The following is a 23,649-nucleotide window of genomic DNA, read 5'->3' on the forward strand; positions in this document are numbered from 1 at the left end:
AACAAAAACTAATGATGTACTATATGCTGGCTAATTGAACATAATAAATAAATAATTTAACATTTTTAAAAAGGAGGGAATTTGAGGCTCCGGAGTGGCTTAGTGGGTTAAGCCTCTGCCTTCAGCTCAGGTCATGATCTTAGGGTCCTGGGATCGAGCCCCACATCAGACTCTCTGCTCAGCAGGGAGCCTTCCCCACCCCACCCCCCTGCCCCCTCCTATCTCTATGCCTACTTGTGATATCTCTCTCTGTCAAATAAATAAATAAAATCTTTTAAAAAAAAAACTTTTAAAAAAATCAAGGAATTTGATTAGCTGTTATTTTCTGTGTCTGACAGCCTATAAATGAATAATAATCTACCAAATAAGTTATTGAATCTTTAAGTAATAACAATTTATTATGAAGATTACTGAAATAAATCTATATAGTCCTAAAAACTCTTTTCTTTTCTTTTCTTTTTTGTTTTTCAAGATTCTATTTCTTTATTTGACAGAAAGCACGTGGGAGGGACAGCAGCTGGCAGAGGGAGAGGAAGAAACAATGCAGGGCTCAATCCCAGCACCCTGGGATCATGACCTGAGCTGAAGGCAGACACTTAACTGACTGAGCCACCCAGGGATCCCTATAAACTTTTTTCAAAGAAATGCCAAGTGTAGTTAAAGACACTTAGTATTTCTTAAATATTTAAATGCAGAGACTTTATTCAATCCAAGTGTTTTTTAACTGGTAATTTTTCTTTAGTTTTGGTTGCTGCTGTTAAGATTGTTTTAGTCTTTTTACCCTACCTCCTTCAAAAAAGAATGTTTTAACTACCTATATAAGTACATGTAATATTGAAAGATAAATTTAGAAATGAGTAAATTAGGATAAAAACAAAAGTAAGATAAGGGCAGGAAAGATAAGATGAATCCAGAAGAGAAGTTAGTGCATAAGTAAACATGCTATTAGAAGCAGACTGTAAAATTAGATCTAAGCTATCCAGTAGTAGATACAAAGATGCAGACATTGGACACATGATTCACAGTATCAAAAGGTAAATACTAATCCCTTCCTTAGAATAATGATTTGTAATTAGTGTTTTATCTTTTCATTGTTCCTTAGGAAAGAAGCTGAACTGGAAAAAATGAATGCTACTCTCAGTCAGACTACCCTGCTTTTACAGGAGAAGTATGATAGTACAGTGCAAAACCTTGGAGACGTTACTGCTCAGTTTGAAAGGTATTTTTATCAGGAGCCTGTACTCTCAAATATAATATGAGTGGGGAGGCATGTTTAGCGAAATCTGAAAAAATAACCGCACTAATAGAGGCGTTGGTATTACTCTAAATTCCATAATTATCAGCCATAAATGGGCATTTAGGATTATCACCTGGTAAGCTTACTATGTATACAAATTTCCTTTCCTGCCATCTCCATCAAATTTCATGTACTCTCAAACCATTGGCACTTCTGTCTTACTCTCCTGACACCATCTTTTTCCTCACATCTTTTTCCAAACCTGTAAACACACCTGCATTTATGCTCATCCTATCATCTCACCTATTACAGGAGGAGTGTTCCAGTCTTTAGTAACATTATTCCATTTGTCCTTTTCAAACTTTCTACTGAATTTGTCTCAATCAGTATAAAAAAATGTTAATGTGCATTTATCTTTAAAATACATAAATTTGGAGCACCTTGGTGGCTCAGTCATTGAGTGTCTGCCTTCGGCTCGGGTCATGATTCCGGAGTCCTGGGATCGAGCCCCACATCAGGCTCTGCTTCTCCCTCTCCCACTCCCCCTGCTTGTGTTCCATCTCTGTGTGTGTGTCTCTCTCTGTCAAATAAATAAATAAAATCTTAAGAAAATAAAATAAAATACATAGATTTTAGGGGCACCTGGGTGGCAGTTGGCTAAGTGACTGCCTTTGGCTCAGGTCATGATCCTGGAGTCCCAGGATCCAGTCCCGCATTGGGCTCCCTGCTCAGCGGGAGTCTGCTTCTCCCTCTGACCCTCCCCACTCTCATGCTCTCTCTCTCTCATTCTCTCTCTTTCAAATAAATAAATGAAATCTTAAAAATAAAATAAAATACATAAATTTTAGGGGCATCTGGGTGGCTCAATCATTTAAGCGTCTGACTCGATTTCGGCTCAGGTCATGATCTCAGGGTCATGAGATAGAGCCCTGTGTTCAGCAGGGAGTCTGCTTCTCTCTCTCCCCCCCCCCCCCGCCCTCTCCCCCTCCCCCACTAGCGTACCCCCCCAAACTTTTAAAAAAAAAAAAAAAAATATATATATATATATATATATATATAAAAAAAATATGTAAGTTTTAGGGGTGCCTGGGTAGCTCAGTCTTTTAAGCATCAGACTCTTGGTTTCAGCTCAGGTCTTGATCCCAGGGTCATTAGATCAAACTGCACTTCAGGCTCCACGCTCAAGATGTGGTCTACTTGAGATTCTTTCCTTCTTCCTCTCCCTGCCTCTCTGTCTCTTCCTCGCCTCCCCACCACTCACTCACACACATTCTCTCTCTCTCTCTCTCTCACATAAATAAATAAACTCTTTAAAATACATAAATTTTATTAATTCCTTTCACTCCCCCATATCCTTTTGCAGCTATCCAGCAACACCTCTCACTCACAACACCCTTCTTAATCCAAAATTGTACTCCTCTATAGATTGTCTTGATAGAAGATTATATCTACTATATCCATTTCCTCACTTCCTATTCTATCTACTTACTTCCCTTTTTAAAAAAAATTTTATTTCGGGGGGGAACTATAAATTTCAGGGATAATTTAAGAAATTTGTTTTCATCTCACACCAAGAGCATATTGATACAAACATTTTTATTATATTTAGAGCATTTTGGAATGAAGTCTCTTTTTCTTATATCTATTTTAGTATATTTAATAAATGCAAATGGTATACAACACATAAATTATAAAACATAAAGATAAAACCAACATGTATGAGTCAGGGCACCTTGGGTGGCTCAGTGGCTTAAGCCTCTGCCTTCGGCTCAGGTCATGATCTCAGGGTCCTGGGATCGAGCCCCACATCAGGCTCTCTGCCTGCTTCTCCCTCTCTCTCTGCCTGCCTCTCTGTCTACTGATTTATCTCTCTGTCAAATAAATAAATAAAATCTTGAAAAAAAAAAATTTATGAGTCAGTAAAAGACAACCAAACCAGTAAGCCAAAAGGTTTCAACAATTTGGTGTTATATAGGAGTTCTACTACTATCCCATCTGCCTGCTTTCCACCAACAAATAACACCATTTAAAGCCTACATTAACAATTTCCTCACTTTTTTCCTGTGTGTAATTTTATAGCAGTATTTCCATACAAATATATTTTGAATTTTGCCTTTTTCCTGAATCTTGCCAAAAAATGTCATTATGCTGGATGTCATTTCCTGAGACTTGTCTTTATATTCTGCAATACGTATGTTTCAAGAATTGAGGCACATTATTGACTGAGGTTATAGTTTGTTCATAGTAACTGCTGTAGAATATTTGACTTTATTAATATAATTTACCCATTCTCACTTTGGGCTTTTGGGTGGTTTTTCATTTCTTTTATTATTTATTTCATTTTATCTTTTTACATCATTATAAGTGTACTCCTTAATCCCCATCCCCTATTTCACCCATCCCCCCCACCCACCCCTCTGGTAACAATCAGTTTATTCTCTATAATTAAGAGTCTGTTTCTTGGTTAATCTATTTATTTTTGCTTGTTTGTTTCTTAAATTCCAGATGAGTGAAACCATATGGTATTTTTCTTTTTCTGACTTATTGTATTTAGCAGCGTACTCTCTGGCTCTATCCATGTTGTAACAAATCGCAAGATTTCATTTCTTTTTTATGGTTGAATATTATTCCATTGTATATATCTACCACATCTTCTGTATACATTCATCTATCAGTGGACACTTGGACCACTTCCATAGTTTGGCTATTGTTGATAATACTGCCGTAAACATAGGGGTGCCTGTATCCCTTTGAATTAGTGCTTTTGTATTTAGGGGGAAGATACCCAGTAATGTGATTGCTGGGTCATAGGATATTTCTATTTTTAGTTTTTTGATGAACCTCCATACTGTCTTCCACAGTGGCTGCACCAGTTAGCATTCCCAACAGTAGTGCAAGAGGGTGCCTTTTTCTCCACATCCTTGTCAACACTTGTTGTTTTTTATGTTTTTGAGGTTAGCCATTCTGATACGTGTGAGGTAATATCTCTTTGTAGTTTTGATTTACATTTCTCTGATGATGAGTCATATTGAGCATCTTTTCATGTGTCTGTTGGCCATCTGGATCTCTGGAGAAATTTCTGTTCATGTCTTCTGCTCATTTGTTAATTGCAGTATTTGTTTTTTAGATACTGAGTTTTATCAGTTCTTTATATATTTTGGATGCTAACCCATCATCAGATATGTCATTTGCAAATACCTTCTTCCACTCAGTAGGTTGCCTTTTAGTTTTGTTGATTGTTTTCTTCGCTATGCCAAAACCTTTTATTCTGATGTGATCCCAGTAGTTTATTTTTGCTTTTATTCCCCTTACCTCAGGAGACTATATCTAGAAAAATATTACTATAACCAATGTCAGATTAATGTTTTGCTCTCTTCAAGGATTTTTATGATTTCAGGTCTCACATATAGGTTTTGAATACATTTTGAGCTTATTTTTGTGTATGGTGAAAGAAAGTGGTCCAGTTTCATTCTTTTTCAGGTAGCTATCCAGTTTTACCAACAACATTTATTGAAGAAATTATCTTTCTCCCATTGTATATTCCTTCCTCCTTTGTCCAAGATTAATTGACCATATAATTGTGGGATTATTTCCAGATTTTCTGTTCTGTTTTATTGATCTTTGTGTCTATTTTTATACTTGTACAATATTGTTTTAATTACAACCACTTTGTAATATGACTTGAAATCTAAAGTTGTAGTACCTCAAGTTTTGTTTTTCTTTTTCAAGATTGCTTTGACTGTTTGAGGTCTTTGTGGTTCCATACACATTTGGGGATTGTTTGTTCTAGTTCTATGCAAAAGCTTTCAGTGTTTTGTTTTGTTTATAATTTTTATTAACATATAATGTATTATTTGCCCCCAGGGGTACGGGTCTGTGAATTGTCAGGCTTACACACTTCACAGCACTTACCATATCACATACCGTCACTTTTGGTGTTTTGATAGGGATGGCATTACATCTGTAGATTGCTTTGGGCAATTATAGGCATTTTAACAATATTTGTTCTTTCAACCTATGAGCATGGAATGCCTTTCCGTTTCCTTGTGTCATTTTGAATTTCTTCCATCAATGTTTTATAGTTTTTAGAGTCAGGTTTTTCACTTCTTTGGTTAAATTTATTCCTAGATATTGTTTTTGGTACGATTATAAATGGTACTTTCTTAATTTCTCTTTCTTCTGCTTCATTATTAGTGTAAAGGAATACAACACATTTCTGTATATTAGTTTTGTATCCTGTGACTTTACTGAATTCATTTATCAGTTCCAGTAGTTTCTTGGTGCGGTCTTTAGGGTTTTCTATACATAATGTCATGTACTTACTTACCAATTGGGATGCCTTTTATTTCTTTCTGTTGTCTAATTGCTGTGGCTAGGATTTGCAGTACTATGTTGAATAAAAGTGGTGGAGTAGACATCCTTGTCTTGTTCCTGACCTTAAAGGAAAGCTCTTTTATTTTATTTTATTTTTTGTTTGTTTTTAAAGATTTTATTTATTTAACAGATTACAAGTAGGCAGAGAGGCAAGGAGAAAGGGGGGCTGGGAAGCAGGCTCCCTGCTGAGCAGAGAGCCCAATGCGGTTTGTTCCCAGGACTCTGAGATTATGACCTGAGCCTACAGCAGAATCTTAACCCACTGAGCCACCCAGGAGCCCTGGAAAAGCTCTTTTCTTAAAGGAAAAGCTCTTCCTAAAAGAAAAGCTCTCAGTTTTTCAATATTGGCTATGATGTTGCCTGTGGGTTTTTCATAAAAGGCCTTTATTATGTTGAGGTATGTTCCCTCTAGACCTACTTTGCAGAGAGTTTTTATCATGAATGGATGTTGTACTTTGTTAAATGTTTTTCTGCTTCTGTTGAAATGATCATATGGGGGTGCCTTTAAGCGCAGCTTACGGTGCGCTTTAGTTTTCTTTTCCTTTTTTTAAAGATTTATTTTTATACTTATTTATGAGAGAGAAAGCACACTTGCACATAGGCACAACTGAATTTTTACCTCCGTAAATGCATGGTTTATAAGGGGTTTGTTTGTGTTACCTTAAACTGTATAAAATAAAAACTAATGAGCTATATGTTTATCATGCATACGATAGTTAGAAAAATCCTTCAACTTTTTATTTTCCTTTTAATAAGTTATAAAGCATTAACAGCTAGTGAGATAGAAGATCTTAAGCTGGAGAATTCATCACTTCAGGAAAAAGTGGCCAAGGCCGAGAAAAGTGCAGAGGACATTCATCATCAGATATTGGCAACTGAGAATGCAAATCAAGAATATGCAAGGTATGTGGGAGAACTAAAACCTGCCCACACTTGTAGCCTTACAACTGTTAAGATAATTTAATGTTGTTGAAAGTCAGCTGCTAAGTGATGCAGGGAATTGTAATTTCATGACTTGCTTTGGGTGATCTTCAATTACAAATTAAAAGTTTACATAGTTAAAAAAGTACAATTTTGGGGAGTTCCTTGAGTTTGTTTTGTTGGTTTGTTTTGTTAAGTAAAAGAAAGAGGAAAAGTTACTAAAGTGGCTATAAAATGTTTAATGGACTCTTCTCTCTCAAACTGAAGGATGCTTCTAGACCTGCAGACCAAGTCAGCACGTAAAGAAGCAGAAATTAAAGAAATCACAGTCTCCTCTCTTAAAACAATAACTGATTTGCAGAACCAACTCAAGGAACAAGGTGAAGAGTTCAAGAAACAACTCGAAGAGGAAGAAGCACGGTAATCTAGGTTTAGAACCTGACTGCCTCAGTTAATTTTTCTAAAGCACTATGTTTTAAAATTTCATTTCTCCTTACAGAAAAGCTGGAAAAGAAAACACAGTGGCAGAGTTAACTGAGGAAATGAATAAGTGGCGTCTCCTTTATGAAGAACTATATAATAAAACAAAACCTTTTCAGGTTTGTCTATTGGGACTATGCTCACTTTTGTTTCTTTTAGGCATTCACTTTGTTCCCTGTCAGTCAACACAGTGACTTGATTTTTCTGAAAGATCACTTTGCTGTATATTTACAGTGCCATTTTAACTCCTACTAAAGGAGACTTATAAATTTTTTTACATTCTTATGCATACATTTTTTGTATAGTCTTTATAAGCTAAAAATTACTTTTTTAAAAAAATTTTAGTTATTTATTTGACAGAGATCACAAGTAGGCAGAGAGGCAGGCAGAAAGAGAGGGGGAAGCAGGCTACCCGATGAGCAGAGAGCCCGACTTGGGGCTCGATCCCAGGACCCTGGGATCATGACCTGAGCTGAAGGCAGAGGCTTAACCCACTGAGCCACCCAGGCGCCCCTAAAAATTACTTTCTAATAAGAGACATTAATAGCTTAGCAGGCTGTCCTGATATAAATTTTTGATAATTTATGTAAATCTGTGATCCTTAATTTTGTTACATTTTTTCTGTGTTTCTCAAATTAATATACTGATCTTAAGGGGCACCTGGGTGGCTCAGTGGGTTGGGCCTCTACCTTCGGCTCAGGTCATGATCTCAGGGTCCTGGGATTGAGCCCCGCATCAGGCTCTCTGCTCAGCAGGGAGCCTGCTTCCCCCTCTCTCTCTGCCTTCCTCTCTGCCTGCTTGTGATCTCTGTCAAATAAATAAAAATAAAATCTTAAAAAAAAAAAAAATATATATATATATATATACACATATATATGTATATATACTGATCTTTAAAAAAGATAAACACTAATCTTACCACTTAAAAAAGTGAGAGTGTTGATTATAACATGGTGATCCAGCTGACACACAGATTAGGCTGTCTAGCTTGCCTTCTTTCCCTGTGTTTTAGTGATCTTGGAAATGAAATACACCAAAATTTTTTTAAGGAGTCTCACAGAATTTATGGAGAGCCCTGAGAATATGCCAACATGATCTGTTTTCATCCATCGTTTTGTTTTTTGTGGGTTTTTTTTTTTTTGTATTTGAGTTTCATTTGTAGTTCATATAAGACATGTAAATTTAACATTTCTAAGTCTATTTAAAAAAACTCTTTTTCAGCTACAACTGGATGCATTTGAAGCAGAGAAACAGGCTTTGTTGAATGAACATGGTGAAGCTCAGGAACAACTAAATAAACTAAGAGATTCATATGCTAAATTACTGGGTCATCAAAATCTAAAGCAAAAAATCAAGCATGTTGTGAAACTGAAAGATGAAAACAGCCAACTCAAATCGGTTTGTAAAATAACACTTCGTTCTCTTGAAGGTATTAGGGTGGGGCATTTGTTATTCTAACTATAAAATTTAAGTTAAAGGAAGGACTTTGGTATCAGCAAAAACTAAGTTTATAGAGGAACATCCATCTGAAAATTACAGATTTATTTTAGAGTGTTGACCAGATGGCTATTAATGTTCTCAGGTTTCCAACTACCTCCTTAGTATAATGGAAATCACTAGTGTAATTGGAAGAGTTCGTAAAGCTTTACACATCCATTTCGATTTACAAAACAGCAAAGTCCTTGGTATAAATAAATATAAAGACTGCTTGTTTAATAGTTTAAGCATTTGGGGTACCTGGCTGGCTCAGTTGGTAGAACATGCGACTCCGGATCTCAGGCTCATGAGTTCAAACCCACATTGGGCATAGAGATTACTTAAGAAAAAGATAGTTAAGTATTTAAGTTTTTTTTTTTTTAACAGCTTTATTAAGATATAATTCACATACCATACAAGTCACCCAGTTAAAGTATTCAAGTCAGTGGTTTTTAGGATATTCACAGATATGCAACCATCTCCACAATTTTAGAACATTTGTATCAAAATGAAAATTGAAACCCCTTACCTTTTTTTTTTTTTTTTAAGATTTTACTTATTTGTTTGACACAGAGAGAGAGATCACAAGTAGGCAGAGAGGAAGGCAGAGAGAGGGGGAAGCAGGCTCCCCGCCAAGCAGAAAACCCGATTTGAGGCTCAATCCCAGGACCCTAAGATCATGACCTGAGCCAAAGGCAGAGGCTTAACCCACTGAGCCACTCAGGCGCCCCAAAACCCCTTACCTTTTTTTTTTTTTTAAGATTTTTTTATTTTATTTTTTTATTTGACAGAGATCACAAGTAGGTAGAGAGGCAGGCAGAGAGAAAGTGGGGGAAGCAGGCTTCCTGCTGAGCAGAGAGCCCCGATGCAGGGCTCGATCCCAGAACCTTGAGATCATGACCTGAGCGGAAAGCAGAGGCTTTAACCCACTGAACCACCCAGGCGCCCCAAACCCCTTACCTTTTAACTGTCATCTCCCCATCTCCTCATTCACCCCTCCCATCACTTATCTACTTTCTGTCTCCATAAATTTCTCTGTTCTGGATATTTTCTATTGGTGCACTCAAATAATATGTGGTCTTTTGTGATTAACTTCTTTTGATTAACAGTGTTTTCAAAGTTCATGCATGTTGTAGTGTGTATCAGTACTTCATTCTTCTTTATGACCTAATAATATTTCATTTTGTGGATATGTCCCATTTTATTTATCCATTTCAGTTGATAGACATTTTACTTGTTTCCACCTTTAAGCTATTATGAATAACACTACTATAAACATTCATATGCAAGTTCTTGTGTGGACATGTTTTGGTTCTCTTGGGTTATACTTAAAAGTGAAATTGCTTGGTAACTTGGGTGACTTTGCGTTTGTTTGAAGAACTATTTTCCAAAGCAACTGTATCTTTCTGTATTCCACCTGCAATATATGAGGGTTCCATTTTTCCACATCCTTATCAACACTTCTTGTTACCTTATTTCTTCATTCTGACCATAGTAGTGGTTGTGAAAAGATACCTAATTGTGATTGACTTGCATTTCCATGGTGACTAATGATGTTGACCATTTTTCATGTGCTTATCAGTTGTTTGTATCTCTTTCCTGGAAGTACTATCTATTCATGTCCTTTGCCCATTTTTAATTGGATTACTATTTGTTTGTTTGTTTTAATTAAATTATGAGGGTTCTTTATATGTGTTTGTTCCTTATCAGATTTATTACTTGAAAATGTCTTCTCTCATTATGTACATTGTCGTTTCTCTTTTTCTTTTTTAAGATTTTATTTATTCACTTGACAGAGAGATCACAGGTAGGCAGAGAGGCAGGCAGAGAGAGGAGGAAGCAGGCTCCCAGCTGAACAGAGAGCCCAATGCGGGGCTCGATCCCAGGACCCTGAGATCGTGACCTGAGCTGAAAGCAGAGGCTTAACCCACTGAGCCACTCAGGCACCCCGTCATTTCACTTTCTTTTTTTTTTTTTTTTTTTTAAGATTTTATTTATTTATTTGACAGACAGAGATCACAAGTAGGCAGAGGCAGGCAGAGAGAGAGGAGGAAGCAGGCTCCCTGCTGAGCAGAGAGCCCGATGCGGGGCTCAATCCCAGGACCCTGAGATCATGACCTGAGCCGAAGGCAGAGGCTTAACCCACTGAGCCACCCAGGCGCCCCTGTCATTTCACTTTCTTAATGATGTTGATTAAAGCACAAAATTTTGCCAAAGCCCAACGTATCTCTTTTTTCATTTGTCTCTTGTTCTTTGGCATTTAACAATCCTTTGCCAAATCCTAGGCATGAAGATTTATCTCTGTTTTCTTCTAAGAGTTTTACAGTTTTAGCTTTTACATTTAGGTCATTGATCCATTTGAGGATTTTATATACAGTGTGAGGTAAGGGTCTAACTTTATTCTTTAGCATGTGGATATCTAGTTGTTCTCTTTTCCTTTTTTTTTTTTCAAAGATTTTATTTATTAATTTGACAGACAGAGATCACAAGTAGACAGAGAAGCAGGCAGAGAAAGAGGAGGAAGCAGGCTCCCCACCAAGCAGAGAGCCCAATGCAAGGCTCGATCCCAGAACCCTGGGATCATGACCTGAACCGAAGGCAGAGGCTTTAACCCACTGAGCCACCCAGGCACCCCTCTAGTTGTTCTCTTGCCATTTGTTAAAGATACTATTCTTTCCCTATTGAATAGTCTTAACACCCTGTTGAAAATCAACTGACCGTTTATTTATGGTTTATTTCTAGACTCTCAAATATATTCCACTGATCTATCCTTGTACTTCCATACTGTCTTGATTACTAGTGGTTTGTAATAAATTTTAAAACCAGAAAGCATGAATCATCCTACTTTCTCCTTTTTCAAGATTGTTTTGACTCTTCTGGGTCCCTTGCAATTCCATATGAATTCCAGAACCAGCTATTCAACTTTTACAAAGAAGTCATTCAAGATTCATATAGGAATTATGTTGAGTGTGTAGATAGGCATGAAGTATTACCATCTTAACTATGTTATGTCTTCTGATCCATGAAAGTGAGGTGTTTTTCCAATTATTTAGATCTTTAATTTCTTTCAACAATGTTTTGGCATTTTCAAAATGTAAGTTTTACACTTCTTTTGTTGAATTTATTCCTAAGTATTTTATTCTTTTTAATGATATTGTATATGAAGTTATATATGAATTTCATTTTAAGGTTGTTCATTGCAAGTATATAGAAATAAAATTGATTCTTGTGTATTGGTCTTGTATTCTCCAATCTTGTTCAACTCATTTATTTGTTGTAATAGTTTTTTTAGTGGCTTCCTTAGGATTTTCTGTATAGAAGATCTGTCGTAAATAGAGGTAGTTTTACTTCTCTTCTAACAATGCATTTGATTACTTTTGCTTGCCTAAGTCCCTGGATAGAACCTCCAGACAATGTTGAATAGAAGTGATAGGAGTGAACAGCCTTGTTTTGGTCCTGATTTGGGGAAAGCTTTCACAGTTTCACCATTAAGTAGGCTATTAGCTGTGGGTCTGTCAGATACTCTTTATGAAGTTGAGAAAGTTTCCATTACTAGTTTTTTTAGTGTTTTTATCATGAAAGTGTGTTAAATTTTTCAGATGCCTTTTCTGTGTCTATAACATAATCATGTGACTTTCATTCTACTGATATGATTTCTTAAATTAATTGATTTTTGGATATGTAATTAACCTTGCATTTGTGATAAATTTCACTTGGTCATGGTGTATAATTCCCTTTTTATGTTGCTGGATTCACTTTGCTAATTTTTGCTAAGGATTTTTTCATCCATATTCCCAAGAGATACTGGTCTATAGGTTTTATGTAATATCTTTGTCTGGTTTTGGTATCAAGGTAATGCTGATCTTATAAAATTAGTTGGGAAAAATTTTGTCTTTTTTACTTTTTGAAATAGTTTGTGAATAATTGGTATTAATTCTTCACTAAATGTGCAATAGAATTCAATAGTGAAGCCATCTGGACCTTGACTTTTCTTTGTGGTTAGCTTTTGATTACTATACAGTCTTTTCACTATGAATCCATTTAGATTTACTCTCTGAGACAGTTTCGGTAGTTTGTGTCTTTCTAGGAATTTGTCCATTTCATTCCAGTTATCTGATTTATGGATATGTAACTGTTCACAGTACTTTTTTTATAATCTTTATAATTTTGGTAAGGTCAGTTATCATATCCCTTCTTTCATTTCTGATTCTAATAATTTGAATATTCTCATCTTAGTTATTTATTTATTTATTTATGTCTCTTTAGCTCTATGAATATATTTGTAACGGCTAGTTTAAAATCTTTTTTGGATAATTCCAATATCTGGTTACTCTTGCAGGCAGTTTTGGTCCCCTGCTTTTTTCCCTTGTATAGGTCATGATTTCCTGTCTATTTGTACATTTTTGTCAGGTAGTGGATATTTTAGGTTACATATTCTAGCACTTCTGGTTACAGCCCTCTCCTTCCAGGCCTGTTGTTATTTTCTTGTTCATTTGTTTGGTAATTGGCTGGATTGTGCCAGTGAATTCTGTTCCTTCTCTCCACCCCAAGTAGTGTTGTCCCTCTGATATTGCTACTCAGGACGGTTTGGTTTAGAATATGCCCACAGTTACCCTGGCATGACACTGATTTTGGTAGGGCTGTCTTCCTCTATTTCCCTAATCACTTGTTAAAATCTTGCTAGTTGCTAGATTACTAGTTGCTATTGCTCTATTACCTTCAGCAGTGCCCTCGTATATAATTGCTCTACAAACTAACCCAATTAAATTCTTGCTCTTTCATTGGAATTGTGTCTGAGGTCAGTGATTATGTTCTGACTCCAGAAGGGCTCCTCCCAGCTATCTTATTCATCAGTTTTAAACCTACAGTTTAGCCTACATTATTTTTTAAAAGATTTTATTTATTTATTTGACAGAGATCACAAGTAGGCAGAGAGGCAGGCAAAAAGAGAGAGAAAGGGAAGCAGGCTCCCCACTGATGTCAGTCTCGATTCTAGGACCCCGAGATCATGACCCAAGCTGAAGGCAGAGGCCCACCCACTGAGCCACCCAGGTACCCCTTAGCCTACATTTTGAATCAACGCCCAGTTCCCTTTCACCACCAGCTCTATGATTATTCACAGCACCCTTCAGCTTGAACTTCTCTCAGTTCTATTCCAAGTAAAATCAGCCCCTTTGGCAAGAAATTAGGAGCTATGTGTTTTATAGCCTACTTTCTCCCCCCCACCTCAGCCCCAGCCCCCAGAAAAAATCTCTGAGACAGGGTTCTGGAGCTGAAGTTGGAGAAAATGACCGGCTTTTCTCTGAGTGACACATCTGGCATAGGAACTGAGTGCTTGGTGGACTTGGGGGAGAGGGGAAAGGGGAACAGCCTGTGGTTCTCTCAGCTTGCCTCTCGTGGTTTCACTGGGAAGCAGGTTAGTGGAGCTGTCGTTCCAGTGGTTGATCTCTGCATTTAATTTGGAGATGAACTTTTATCAGAAGCATAGCTTTGTCACTGTAGAGTGGCAAGCAGATTTAAATGTCCCATTTTGTCACAGCCCTTCAGAGTCATTTTTAATTTGTATTCTTAAAGCCTGTATCTAGTAGTGATTTTTGCCTTTTAATTTGGTAAAAGAACAACTTTGGAATTCGTCAGTAAAGTGGATAACACATTTCAGCAACATGAACTTTAATTATTTACTGTCTATATTTTTCTTACATAGGAGGTGTCAAAACTCCGCTCTCAGCTTGCTAAAAGAAAACAAAATGAGACAAAACTTCAGGAGGAATTGAATAAAGTTCTTGGTATCAAACATTTTGATCCTTCAAAGGCTTTTCTTCATGAAAGCAAAGAAAATTTTCCTCTCAAAACACCATTGAAAGAAGGTAAGAAATGAATAAATGTGTAAGTGACCTCTTCCTTTGGATTTGCTTTGACAGCATTTCCCAAGTTATCTTTTTTTATGAACTGTGAGAATTTGTTGACAATTTCTGAAGTACTAAATCCATACTAAGATTTTTGTGTAAATGCCTTTTCTTTCCTCCTTTTTTACTCTCAATTTACCACATGTCTAGGTCCCACCTTTAAGCCCAGTTTAGTTCCCATCTTCCTTGAAGCCTTGTCTGACTTTTTTGCTTCTATCTACCCACCAACCCCACCTACCCCCAGAATTGTTCCCTCTTTCATACCCTCAAAATTTTAACCTAAATGTTGAATTTGTAGGTGTGGAGAAGTAAAGTTTTCTTTTTTGACTATGAATCTTTTTATCTTTGACAATAAATCAACATTGGTTGAAATAGTGAATGAAGAAATGTAATTATGTGGGACACCTGGCTGGCTCAGTTGGAGGAGAATGCAACTCTTGATCTCAGGTCATGAGTTCGAGCCCCACATTAGGTATAGAGATTACTTAAATAAATAAAACTTTAAAAAATTTTTTCAAATAGAAATATAATTATGCTATAGAATGCAAACATTGCTTCACCTACTTTACAGAAGATAAGAAATGCCTGTTTTTAGTTTATAATGACTGATGGATTAGTTTTAACTTAGAAGACTAATACCTCTTTCTGATGATTCTTCCAGGCAATACAAACTGCTCTTGAGCTCCTATGGACTTTTAAGAATGATGCAAGTAAACATCGGAAAGACCTGTTAAAAATTATTTTATTCTTACTATTTTTATTATTGTTATTGCTATTGTTGCTGTTACTATGTTTTTAATGAATGTTTTTAATGTTTTTAATGAATGTTTTTAATGTATTTAATATTAACTTCCTATTTTTAAGTATGTGAAGGGAAGTTCAATATTTTTTACCAGCATGACTTCTGATATTTTATTTTGTATTGTCTGTACCTCCTCCTCGATGCTTACCTTTATCACCTTATTCTACACCTTCTCACAGGCTTTCCAACTTACAACTCATCCCATCCAATCAACATTCCTTTAAAAATTTTTCAGATTATTATTCCCCTACTCTGAAACCTTAGATGGTTTCCAGATTCTAATCATAGGTTTTTAGCTTGATACCGGAGGCCTTTTCTAATCTGAACCTCTTAAGCTAGGCTAAAACACCTTGGTTTGTTCCTGCCTCTACTTGGATTGTCTAATAAGGCTCATTCTGTCATACCCATCATCCATTTATCCAGTTAAAATAAGAAAAAAGGTTATGCTGAACTCCACAGTAATCTCTTTGTCTCTTATCAGGGTCACTGAGTTGGTCAGTAATTTGCAGATTCCTCCTAAATTAAAATCTAGAGTTTCACCTGAAAATCTGCATTTTTAATAAAATGTGCAGTCAATTCTTAGGTACACTAAAAATCTAAGAAACTATCCTCAAGAGAATTTGTCTTAGAGTGTTTGGCTTCTGACAACTGGCTGCTTGATTAATATTTGTGTAATAGGAAATAAAACCACACATTAGTCATTTACGCATTATTCAACTTGTATTATATAAAATTACATTAATGGTTTTATTTAAGGTATATTTCTTTTCTTTGCTCTGCCCTCCCTACCTTGTCCCCAGAATCACACATGGTAGTATATCATTTAGAAAATGGTGATTCTTCATCTAAAATAACTGATTTACAAAGTTGGTATGCTACTATAAGCCACAAGTTCAGAAGAAATGTAGAAACTAGAAATTTTTTTTTAATTTTTAAATTTTTTTATAAACATATATTATTAGCCCCAGGAGTACAGGTCTGTGAATCGCCAGGTTTACACACTTCACAGCACTCACCATAGCACATACCCTCCCCAATGTCCATAACCCCACCACCCTCTCCCTACACCCCTCCCCCCAGCAACCCTCAGTTTGTTTTGTGACATTAAGAGTCTCTTTTGGTTTGTCTCCCTCCCAATCCCATCTTTTTTCATGTATTCTTTTCCTACCCCCACTAACCGCACTCCCCCTTGCATCTCCACTTCCTCATATCAGGGAGATCATATGATATAGAAACTAGAAATTTAAAAATTAGAAATTAGAAATTAGAAAAAATGCACTTCAAATATAAAGACAAAAATAGGTGAAAACTAAAACTTTTTTTTTTTAGACTTTATTTATTTGAGAGAGTAAGCAAGAGAGAGCAGCGGCGAAGGGAAAGGGAGAAGCAGACTCCCTATTGAGCAGGGATCCCAACATGGGACTCGATCCCAGGACCCTGGGATCATAATCTGAGTTTAAGGCAGATGGTTAACTGACTGAGCCACCCAGGTGCCCCATAAAACTTTGAGTGTTAAAAGATATACCGTGCTGAGACATGACATCAGCAAGATGGCAGAATAGAAACCTTGGACCCTCCTCTCCCCCATAAACATACTGAATCAGTGATAATGCAGAGACAAATTCCCTTTGTGAGCAATCCAGAAACTAGTTGAGAGTGCCAAGAATATAAGTAGGGATCAGAAAGTCTCTTCAACAAATAGTGTTGGGAAAACTGGATATCTAAATGCAAAACAAACCACACACACAAAAAAATAATCTCAAAGACCTTAAACTATAAAACAACTGGAAGAAAATACAGGAAAACTTCATGATATTGGTCTTGGCAATGATTTCTTGGTTATGATACTAAAAGTCAACAAAACCAAAACCGGACAAGTGGGACTTTGTGGTTTTTTCTGCATAACAAACTAACAACAGAGTGAAAAGAACCTGCAGAGTTCAAAAAAATAATTGCAAACTGTATATCAAAGGGGTTAATTTCTAAGATGTATAAGGAACTGCAACTCAATAGAAAAAAAAAAAAAAAACCTGTTGCAAAATGGTCAAAGAATTTGAATAGCTACTTCTCCAAAGAAAACATACAAGTGTCAAACAGATAGGAAAAGATGCTCAGAGGCACTAGTTGTCAGGGAATTGCACATCAAAATCACACAGATCTATCACTTCACCCTGTTAGGATGGCTATTATCAGAAAAAGAAAAAAAGAGAGAGAGAGAAAAGTGTTGGCAAGGATATGGAAGCATTGGAACCCATGTACATTGCTGGTGAGAATGTAAAATAGAGCAGCCACTATGGAAATAGTATAGGGGTTTCTCAAAAAATTTAAAAGAGAATTACCATATGATTCAGGAATTCCACTCCTGAGTATTTATCCAAAAGAATTGAAATGAGAATCACAAAGAGATACTTGCACTTCCATATTCATTGCAACATTTTTCACAGTAGCCAAGGTGTATAAACAAATGCCCAAGACAAATGAATGGATAAAGAAAATGTAGGAAATATTACTTGGCCTTAAAAAAAAGAAGGAAATCCTGCCATATGCAACAACATGGGTGAACTCTAAGGATATTATGCTAAGTAAAATAAGTCAATCAAAGAAAGACAAATGATACATGCAGTTCTACTTACATAAGTTATCTAAAATTGTTAAAATCATAGAAGCGGTGAGTAGAACTGTGGTTGCCAGAGGTTGGGTGGAGGGGGAAATGGAGAATGTTTAATCCAGTCATGCTAAATGAGTAAGTTGTAATGATGTGTTCTACAATATCATGCCTATGGTTAAAAACACTGTATCTTGCACTTAAAATTTATTAAGAGAGTAAATCTGTTAAGTAGTCTTACCACAAATTAAAAAAAAAAAAAAAGATAGGGCAGGATAATGTAAACCAATTGAAAACAAAAAGCTAGAGTGGCTATATTAAGAACAAATAAAACAGATTTCTGAGCAAAGAATATAACCAGGAATATAAAGTTCATCTCATAATGATAAATGGGTCAGATCAGTAGGAGCACAAAATGTAAACAAAGCACCCACTCATAGTTTCAAAATGTGTAAATCAAAAATATTTGCAGGGAGAAACAGAAAAATCTATAATTAGAGATATCAATACCCTCTCTCTGGGCACCTGGGTGACTCAGTTGGTTAAGTGTCTGACTCTTGATCTTAGCTCAGGTCTTGATCTCAGGGTCGTGAGTTCAAGCCCTATGTTGGGGGGAAAAAAAGCCCCACTCAATAAGTGGTAGAATAAATATATAGAAAATCAGAAAGGATATTGAAGATTTGGACAATACCCTGAACCAACTTGATTAGATTGACATTTATAAAAAACTAACCAACAACTGTAGAATATACATTCTTTTTATGTAAACATACAAAATTTACCAATATTGACTATATCCTAGGCCACAGAACCAGTTCTCAGTGTAAATGGATTCCAGTCATACCTGATATATTCTCTTCCACAATAGAATTAACTGAGAAATAACAGATCTCTGGGAAACCCGTAGATAGTTGGGAGACTAAATAATGCACTTCTAAATAAACCATGGGTCAATGAAAAGATCAAAAGGGAAATTAGAAACTATTTCGAAGAGAATCAAAATGAAGACACAGTGTATCAGAATATAGGGAATGCTGCTATATCTAAATCTACTAAAGCAGATTTAGAACAAAATTATCTCACTGAGTGCCTATATTTCAAAAGAAGAAAGGTCTCAAATCAATGCCCTCAGCTTTTAATTTAGGAATGAGAAACAGAAAAGCAACTTAAACCCAAACTAAGTAGAGGAAAAGAAATACTAAAGATCAGAGCAGAAATCAATAAACTAGAAAACAAAAATAATAGAGAAAAGTCAATGAAAGTTTATTTATTGAGATCAATAAAATTGATAAACCTCTAGCTAGACTGATCAGGGAAAAAACCGCCAATATTAGGAATAAAAGAGGTATTATTTTTGTGATAAATATATTTACTACCTTAATTATGGTGATGGTCTCATAGGGGTGTGTATGTGTATATGTCATAACATCAAATTGTGTATCTTTAATATATACAGTTTTTTATTTGTCACTTATACTTCAATAAAGCTCTTAAGTAGTTTATTCTCAAACTAAAGTCTTAATGTTGGGATTATTTTTTGGACTACTGGTATAAAATGGCTTTATTTATGAAGACTTGTTTACTTTTATATGTGTTGTTTTTTGTTAATATGTTTTAAATCAAATTAAGTTGCATTCTTGCATTTTTTTTTAAAGATTTTATTTATTTATCTGACAGGGAACACGAGCAAGGAGAGGAGAGGGAGAAGCAGGCTTCCCACTCAGCAGGGAGTCTGATGTGGGGGTATTTCTTGCATTTTTTTTTTTTAATTTGAGTTTTGTGAGGACGGCTTCAAAATTTTTTTTAATCATTGAAAGAAAATTCTCAAGAGAAGAAAATATGCCCTTGTTAAAATTGCGTTTTCAAAAATGACTATAAACAATATGAAGCTAACAGTTTCTTCCCTTTTGAGATTATGAAGAAAATGGAACAGCTTGTTGGGAGGAATCTTTAATACCACGTTTGTGATGGCTTCAGACTGAGAAGGTTGAGTCCCAAACTTTATTTTTTTTCCTCTCCTAATCCTCATCATCCCCAACATTATAATCCTTCAAGTATGATATAAATATCTTCATCTCATTAAAGAAAATACCATAGTAGATATCTGGAACAGTTTTATTAAAGTGTATTCCTAGCATTTTGCTAACACTACCTCAGTAACTTCTGAGAAGCTTCTAGTCTTCCACATATTGGAAAGTGTTTATAGTTAAGGCCTAATGAAGATTGACAGATACTCAGCTCCTAAAGACTAGGCTTCTGATCTAGGCCTTAAGTGATTGAGTTGATATCAGTTTTCCTCCTATTGCCGACAATATTTTTTTCCTTTTTTTTTTTTTTATTTTATTTATTTGAGAGAACGGGAGCAGAGGGAGAGGGAAAAGGAAAAGCGGACTCTCCCATGAGTGTGGAGCCTGATACACAGGGCTCGATACCAAGACCCCAAGATCATAACCTGAACTAAAGTTAGATGTTTAACTGACTGAACCACCCAGGCACCCCACAGATGGTCTATACTACTATCTCCCACCCAACATGCTTTTCTTCAGTGTGACCTTGACACACTTCCATTGGGAGATATATGGTGGTCTCTCCTCCCCATGAGTCTGGGTGGGGCCTATAACTACAGTGGAAGTGGCACTATTCAACTTCAGCAGCTAACTCATCTACATTAGTGTTATCGCTGCTCTAACAAATTAACACAAATTTAATGGCTTTCAAGACCACAGATTTATTACCCAACAATTCTAGAGGTCAGAAGTCTGAAATGAATGTTATAAGGCTAAAATCTAGGTATTGGTGGGGCTACCTACCTTCTGGTGGCTCCAGGGACAAATCAGTTCTCTTTTAAATTTTTTTTTTTTTTTAACGGATTGATTGATTGGTATGAGAGAAAGGGCAGGGGGAGAGCAGAGAGAGAAATCTCAAGCAGACTCCCCACTAGACAGAGTCCCACTTAAGGCTCAATCTCATGACCCTGAGATCATGACCTGAGCTGATATCAAGAGTTGGATGTTTAACTGACTGAGCCCCCAGGTGCCCCCTGTCTTTTCTAAGTTTTAGTGACCACCTACATTCCCTGGCCCATAGCCCCTTCCTCCATCTTCAAAGCATAACTCTCCAACTTCTGCTTCTGTTGTCACACCTTTCTTATTCTGACACTCCTTCCTCCCTCTTCTAAGGTCCCTTTTGATTATATTGGACCCACACAAATCATCAAAGTCTCTAACAACCTCTATGAAATTCCTTGTCATGTAAAGTAATAGCCACAGATTCCAGAGATTAGGATCTGAACATCTCTGAGGGAGCCATTATTTTGTTTACCATAGTCATCAAAGATGCTACAGCATTTCTGTGGTGTTCTAGAACACTCACTCTTGGAATCCTGCCTTCTTCAGTTGATTCCCTGCCTTAAAGCCAACTGCCCCAGGTGATGTGGAGCAGTACTGAATGGCCTGGTTCAAGCCCTGCCCAAATTACAGATTCTTGGGCAAAATAAATAACATCAAATATAACAATAATTGATCCTAAAATTCTTACCAGACCACCTTCTGTTTAATTCACTTTACTACTTAGATGTCATGGCTCACTACTCTATCTTTCCATTTATTTCCTCTCACCTTCTTGTTAAAATTCAACATGTACAAACTGAACTGTCTGCATCTTATGATTTTGTACCCAGGCTGTTGAAAAGTACTAAATAAAATCCTCTAATATCAAAATTAGTAGCCATGGCAAGTTCCTGCTTTCCAACCTTAACTAGGCTCTTGAAGTCACCTAATAATTCTATGTTTCTTTTTCTTTCCCACTTTTTTTTTAAAGTAGGCTCCACACAAAACGTGGGGTTTAAACTCACAACCTTAAGAGTCGAATCCTCTACTGACTGAGCCAGCGAGGCAGCCCTCTTTCCCATTTTTAATTTTTCCCAAACCTCAGACTTCAGCCCCACCCTTAGCCAATGAGAGCTACTTCCACTTCACAAAGAGAAAAATAATCAATGATGGAATGTCTACAAAAGACAGGTTATTCAATAAGTAGTTTGGGGATAACCGGCTTTCCATTTAGGGGGAAAAAGTTGTATCTTTTGTGTCACTTTCAAACCAAAAATAAATTACTGATTTAAATTTTTTTAAAAAGAAGGGGGGGGTGCCTGGGTGGCTCAGTTGGTTAAGAGTCTACCTTAGCTCAGGTCATGATCCTAGGGTCCTGGCATCGAGCCCTGAATCAGGCTTCCTGCCTGCTGCTCCCTTTCCCTCTGCCTGCCACTCTGCCTACTTGTGCTCTTTCTGTGTCAAATAAATAAATAAAATCTTTAAAAAAAAAAAAAAACCACACAGGCGCCTTCCTGGCTCAGTGAAGCTCAGGTCGTGATCCCAGTGTTCTGGGATCGAGTCCCGCATCGGGCTCCTCGCACAGTGGAGAGTCTGCTTCTCTCTCTCCCTCTCCCCTTCCCCCAACTCATGGTCTCTCTCAAATAAATAACTAAAATCTTTTTTTAAAAAAGCCACTATAATCATAGTACATAATAATGTGTCTTCATAATTTCAAAATGGAGAGATTTTCTAAAGAAGATTGAAGCCACAAAACATAGCTGTGATTTCATAAAAAGTAAAAGAATCCAAATGGAGAAAAATTCCATGGTCAACTGACAAGCACATATAACCAACAAAGCAAATTTCTTCTGATTAGAGAGTTTTATAAATTAAGGATAACACCAACTGTCCGAAAGTAGGCAAGATCTATGCAGATAGAACCCAGAAGAAATGCAAGCGTTCTTTATTTTGGAAAGGATAATCTGACTTATCATCCAAGAAAATGCAAAATAAAATGAAATTCCAACATTTCTATATCAGATTAACAATGATCAATGATGATACACTATAGGTATATCACTATATAAAAATCAACTGGACAGTATCTGCTAAAATAAAAAATCATTGGCCCTTTGACCCAGAAATATTTCTCCCAGGGCTTTGTCTTTCAGCTATCTATACAAAGACTTCAGTGTAAGAATGCCCCCTACAAAATTGTTTGGAAGCAAAGACAATGTAGGTCTTTGATTAGCTAAGTAGTTAACTAAGATCTTGGTTTGCGAAGTACTTAGCAATCTAGCAGGAGTTTCCAACCCTTCCAGGTCAGGTCAGGAGGTGAGTACTAAGCTAGGAACTGAAGAAATGTGTAGGAGTGTCAGGAAGATCAGAGATATGAGGATTCAATGGAAATGTATTATCAAATGGGAAAGTAAGAGAGTTTGCCCCCTTTGGTAAGCAACATTCAGTATCACCAGGAGAAAAGTGGCAAGAAGTTGAACTGCAAGGATAAGTGGATCTGATTGTGTGAATGATAAAGAGAAAAATGTATAATATGAAATTTGATCTTTAACCTGTGACAATAGTGAGTCATTAAAGGGCAACGGATCAACATGAGATGTTTCCAAATGTTGCATTGACTGCTGAGTGGGAAATTAATTCTATGGAAATAAACCAGAAGTCAGATCATTTATCCAATAATATTTACTTGGACCTAGTATCCATTAGACACCGTCTAGTTGCTTTAGAAGAAAAAAAAGATAGTAAGGCAGGTAAAAACAGAAGATGAGCCTGAGGGAGAGTTAAAGGCTTTCTGGCTTGGACAATGGGTGAATGAGCTTGTTCCCTGAGATAAAGTACTTGGGTGAAAGAGCACATTTGTCAAGTGAGGTGGACACATTCAGTTTGGGACACACTGAGTTTGAGGTGGAGTGGAGATGTCAGGCAGAACATTGCATATATAGGTGGCTTGGGAGAAGGCCCTGAACAAAAGGACACATCTGGGAATGGTGAATGTGTGGATGGCAACTGTTTCTTATGGA

The 23,649-nt window shown here is 36.5% G+C and overlaps 1 protein-coding gene across 1 annotated transcript in view; it reads left to right on the forward strand.

The window, feature by feature from the left end:
• HMMR (hyaluronan mediated motility receptor) overlaps positions 1-15,210 on the forward strand; it is a 36,884-nt gene extending 21,674 nt beyond the window's left edge. Inside the window, exons 12-18 of the mRNA XM_032851738.1 lie at positions 1,103-1,219; positions 6,368-6,514; positions 6,800-6,952; positions 7,032-7,131; positions 8,234-8,410; positions 14,193-14,355; positions 15,056-15,210. Of these exons, the coding sequence (XP_032707629.1) occupies positions 1,103-1,219; positions 6,368-6,514; positions 6,800-6,952; positions 7,032-7,131; positions 8,234-8,410; positions 14,193-14,355; positions 15,056-15,075 (877 nt within the window). The 3' untranslated portion in view covers positions 15,076-15,210. The remainder of the gene's footprint in view (positions 1-1,102; positions 1,220-6,367; positions 6,515-6,799; positions 6,953-7,031; positions 7,132-8,233; positions 8,411-14,192; positions 14,356-15,055) is intronic.
• The last annotated feature ends 8,439 nt before the right edge of the window (positions 15,211-23,649 follow it).

Source organism: Lontra canadensis, unplaced genomic scaffold, assembly GCF_010015895.1.
Source record: "Lontra canadensis isolate GAN:19392208 unplaced genomic scaffold, GSC_riverotter_1.0 scaffold5, whole genome shotgun sequence".
Lineage (NCBI taxonomy): Eukaryota > Metazoa > Chordata > Mammalia > Carnivora > Mustelidae > Lontra > Lontra canadensis.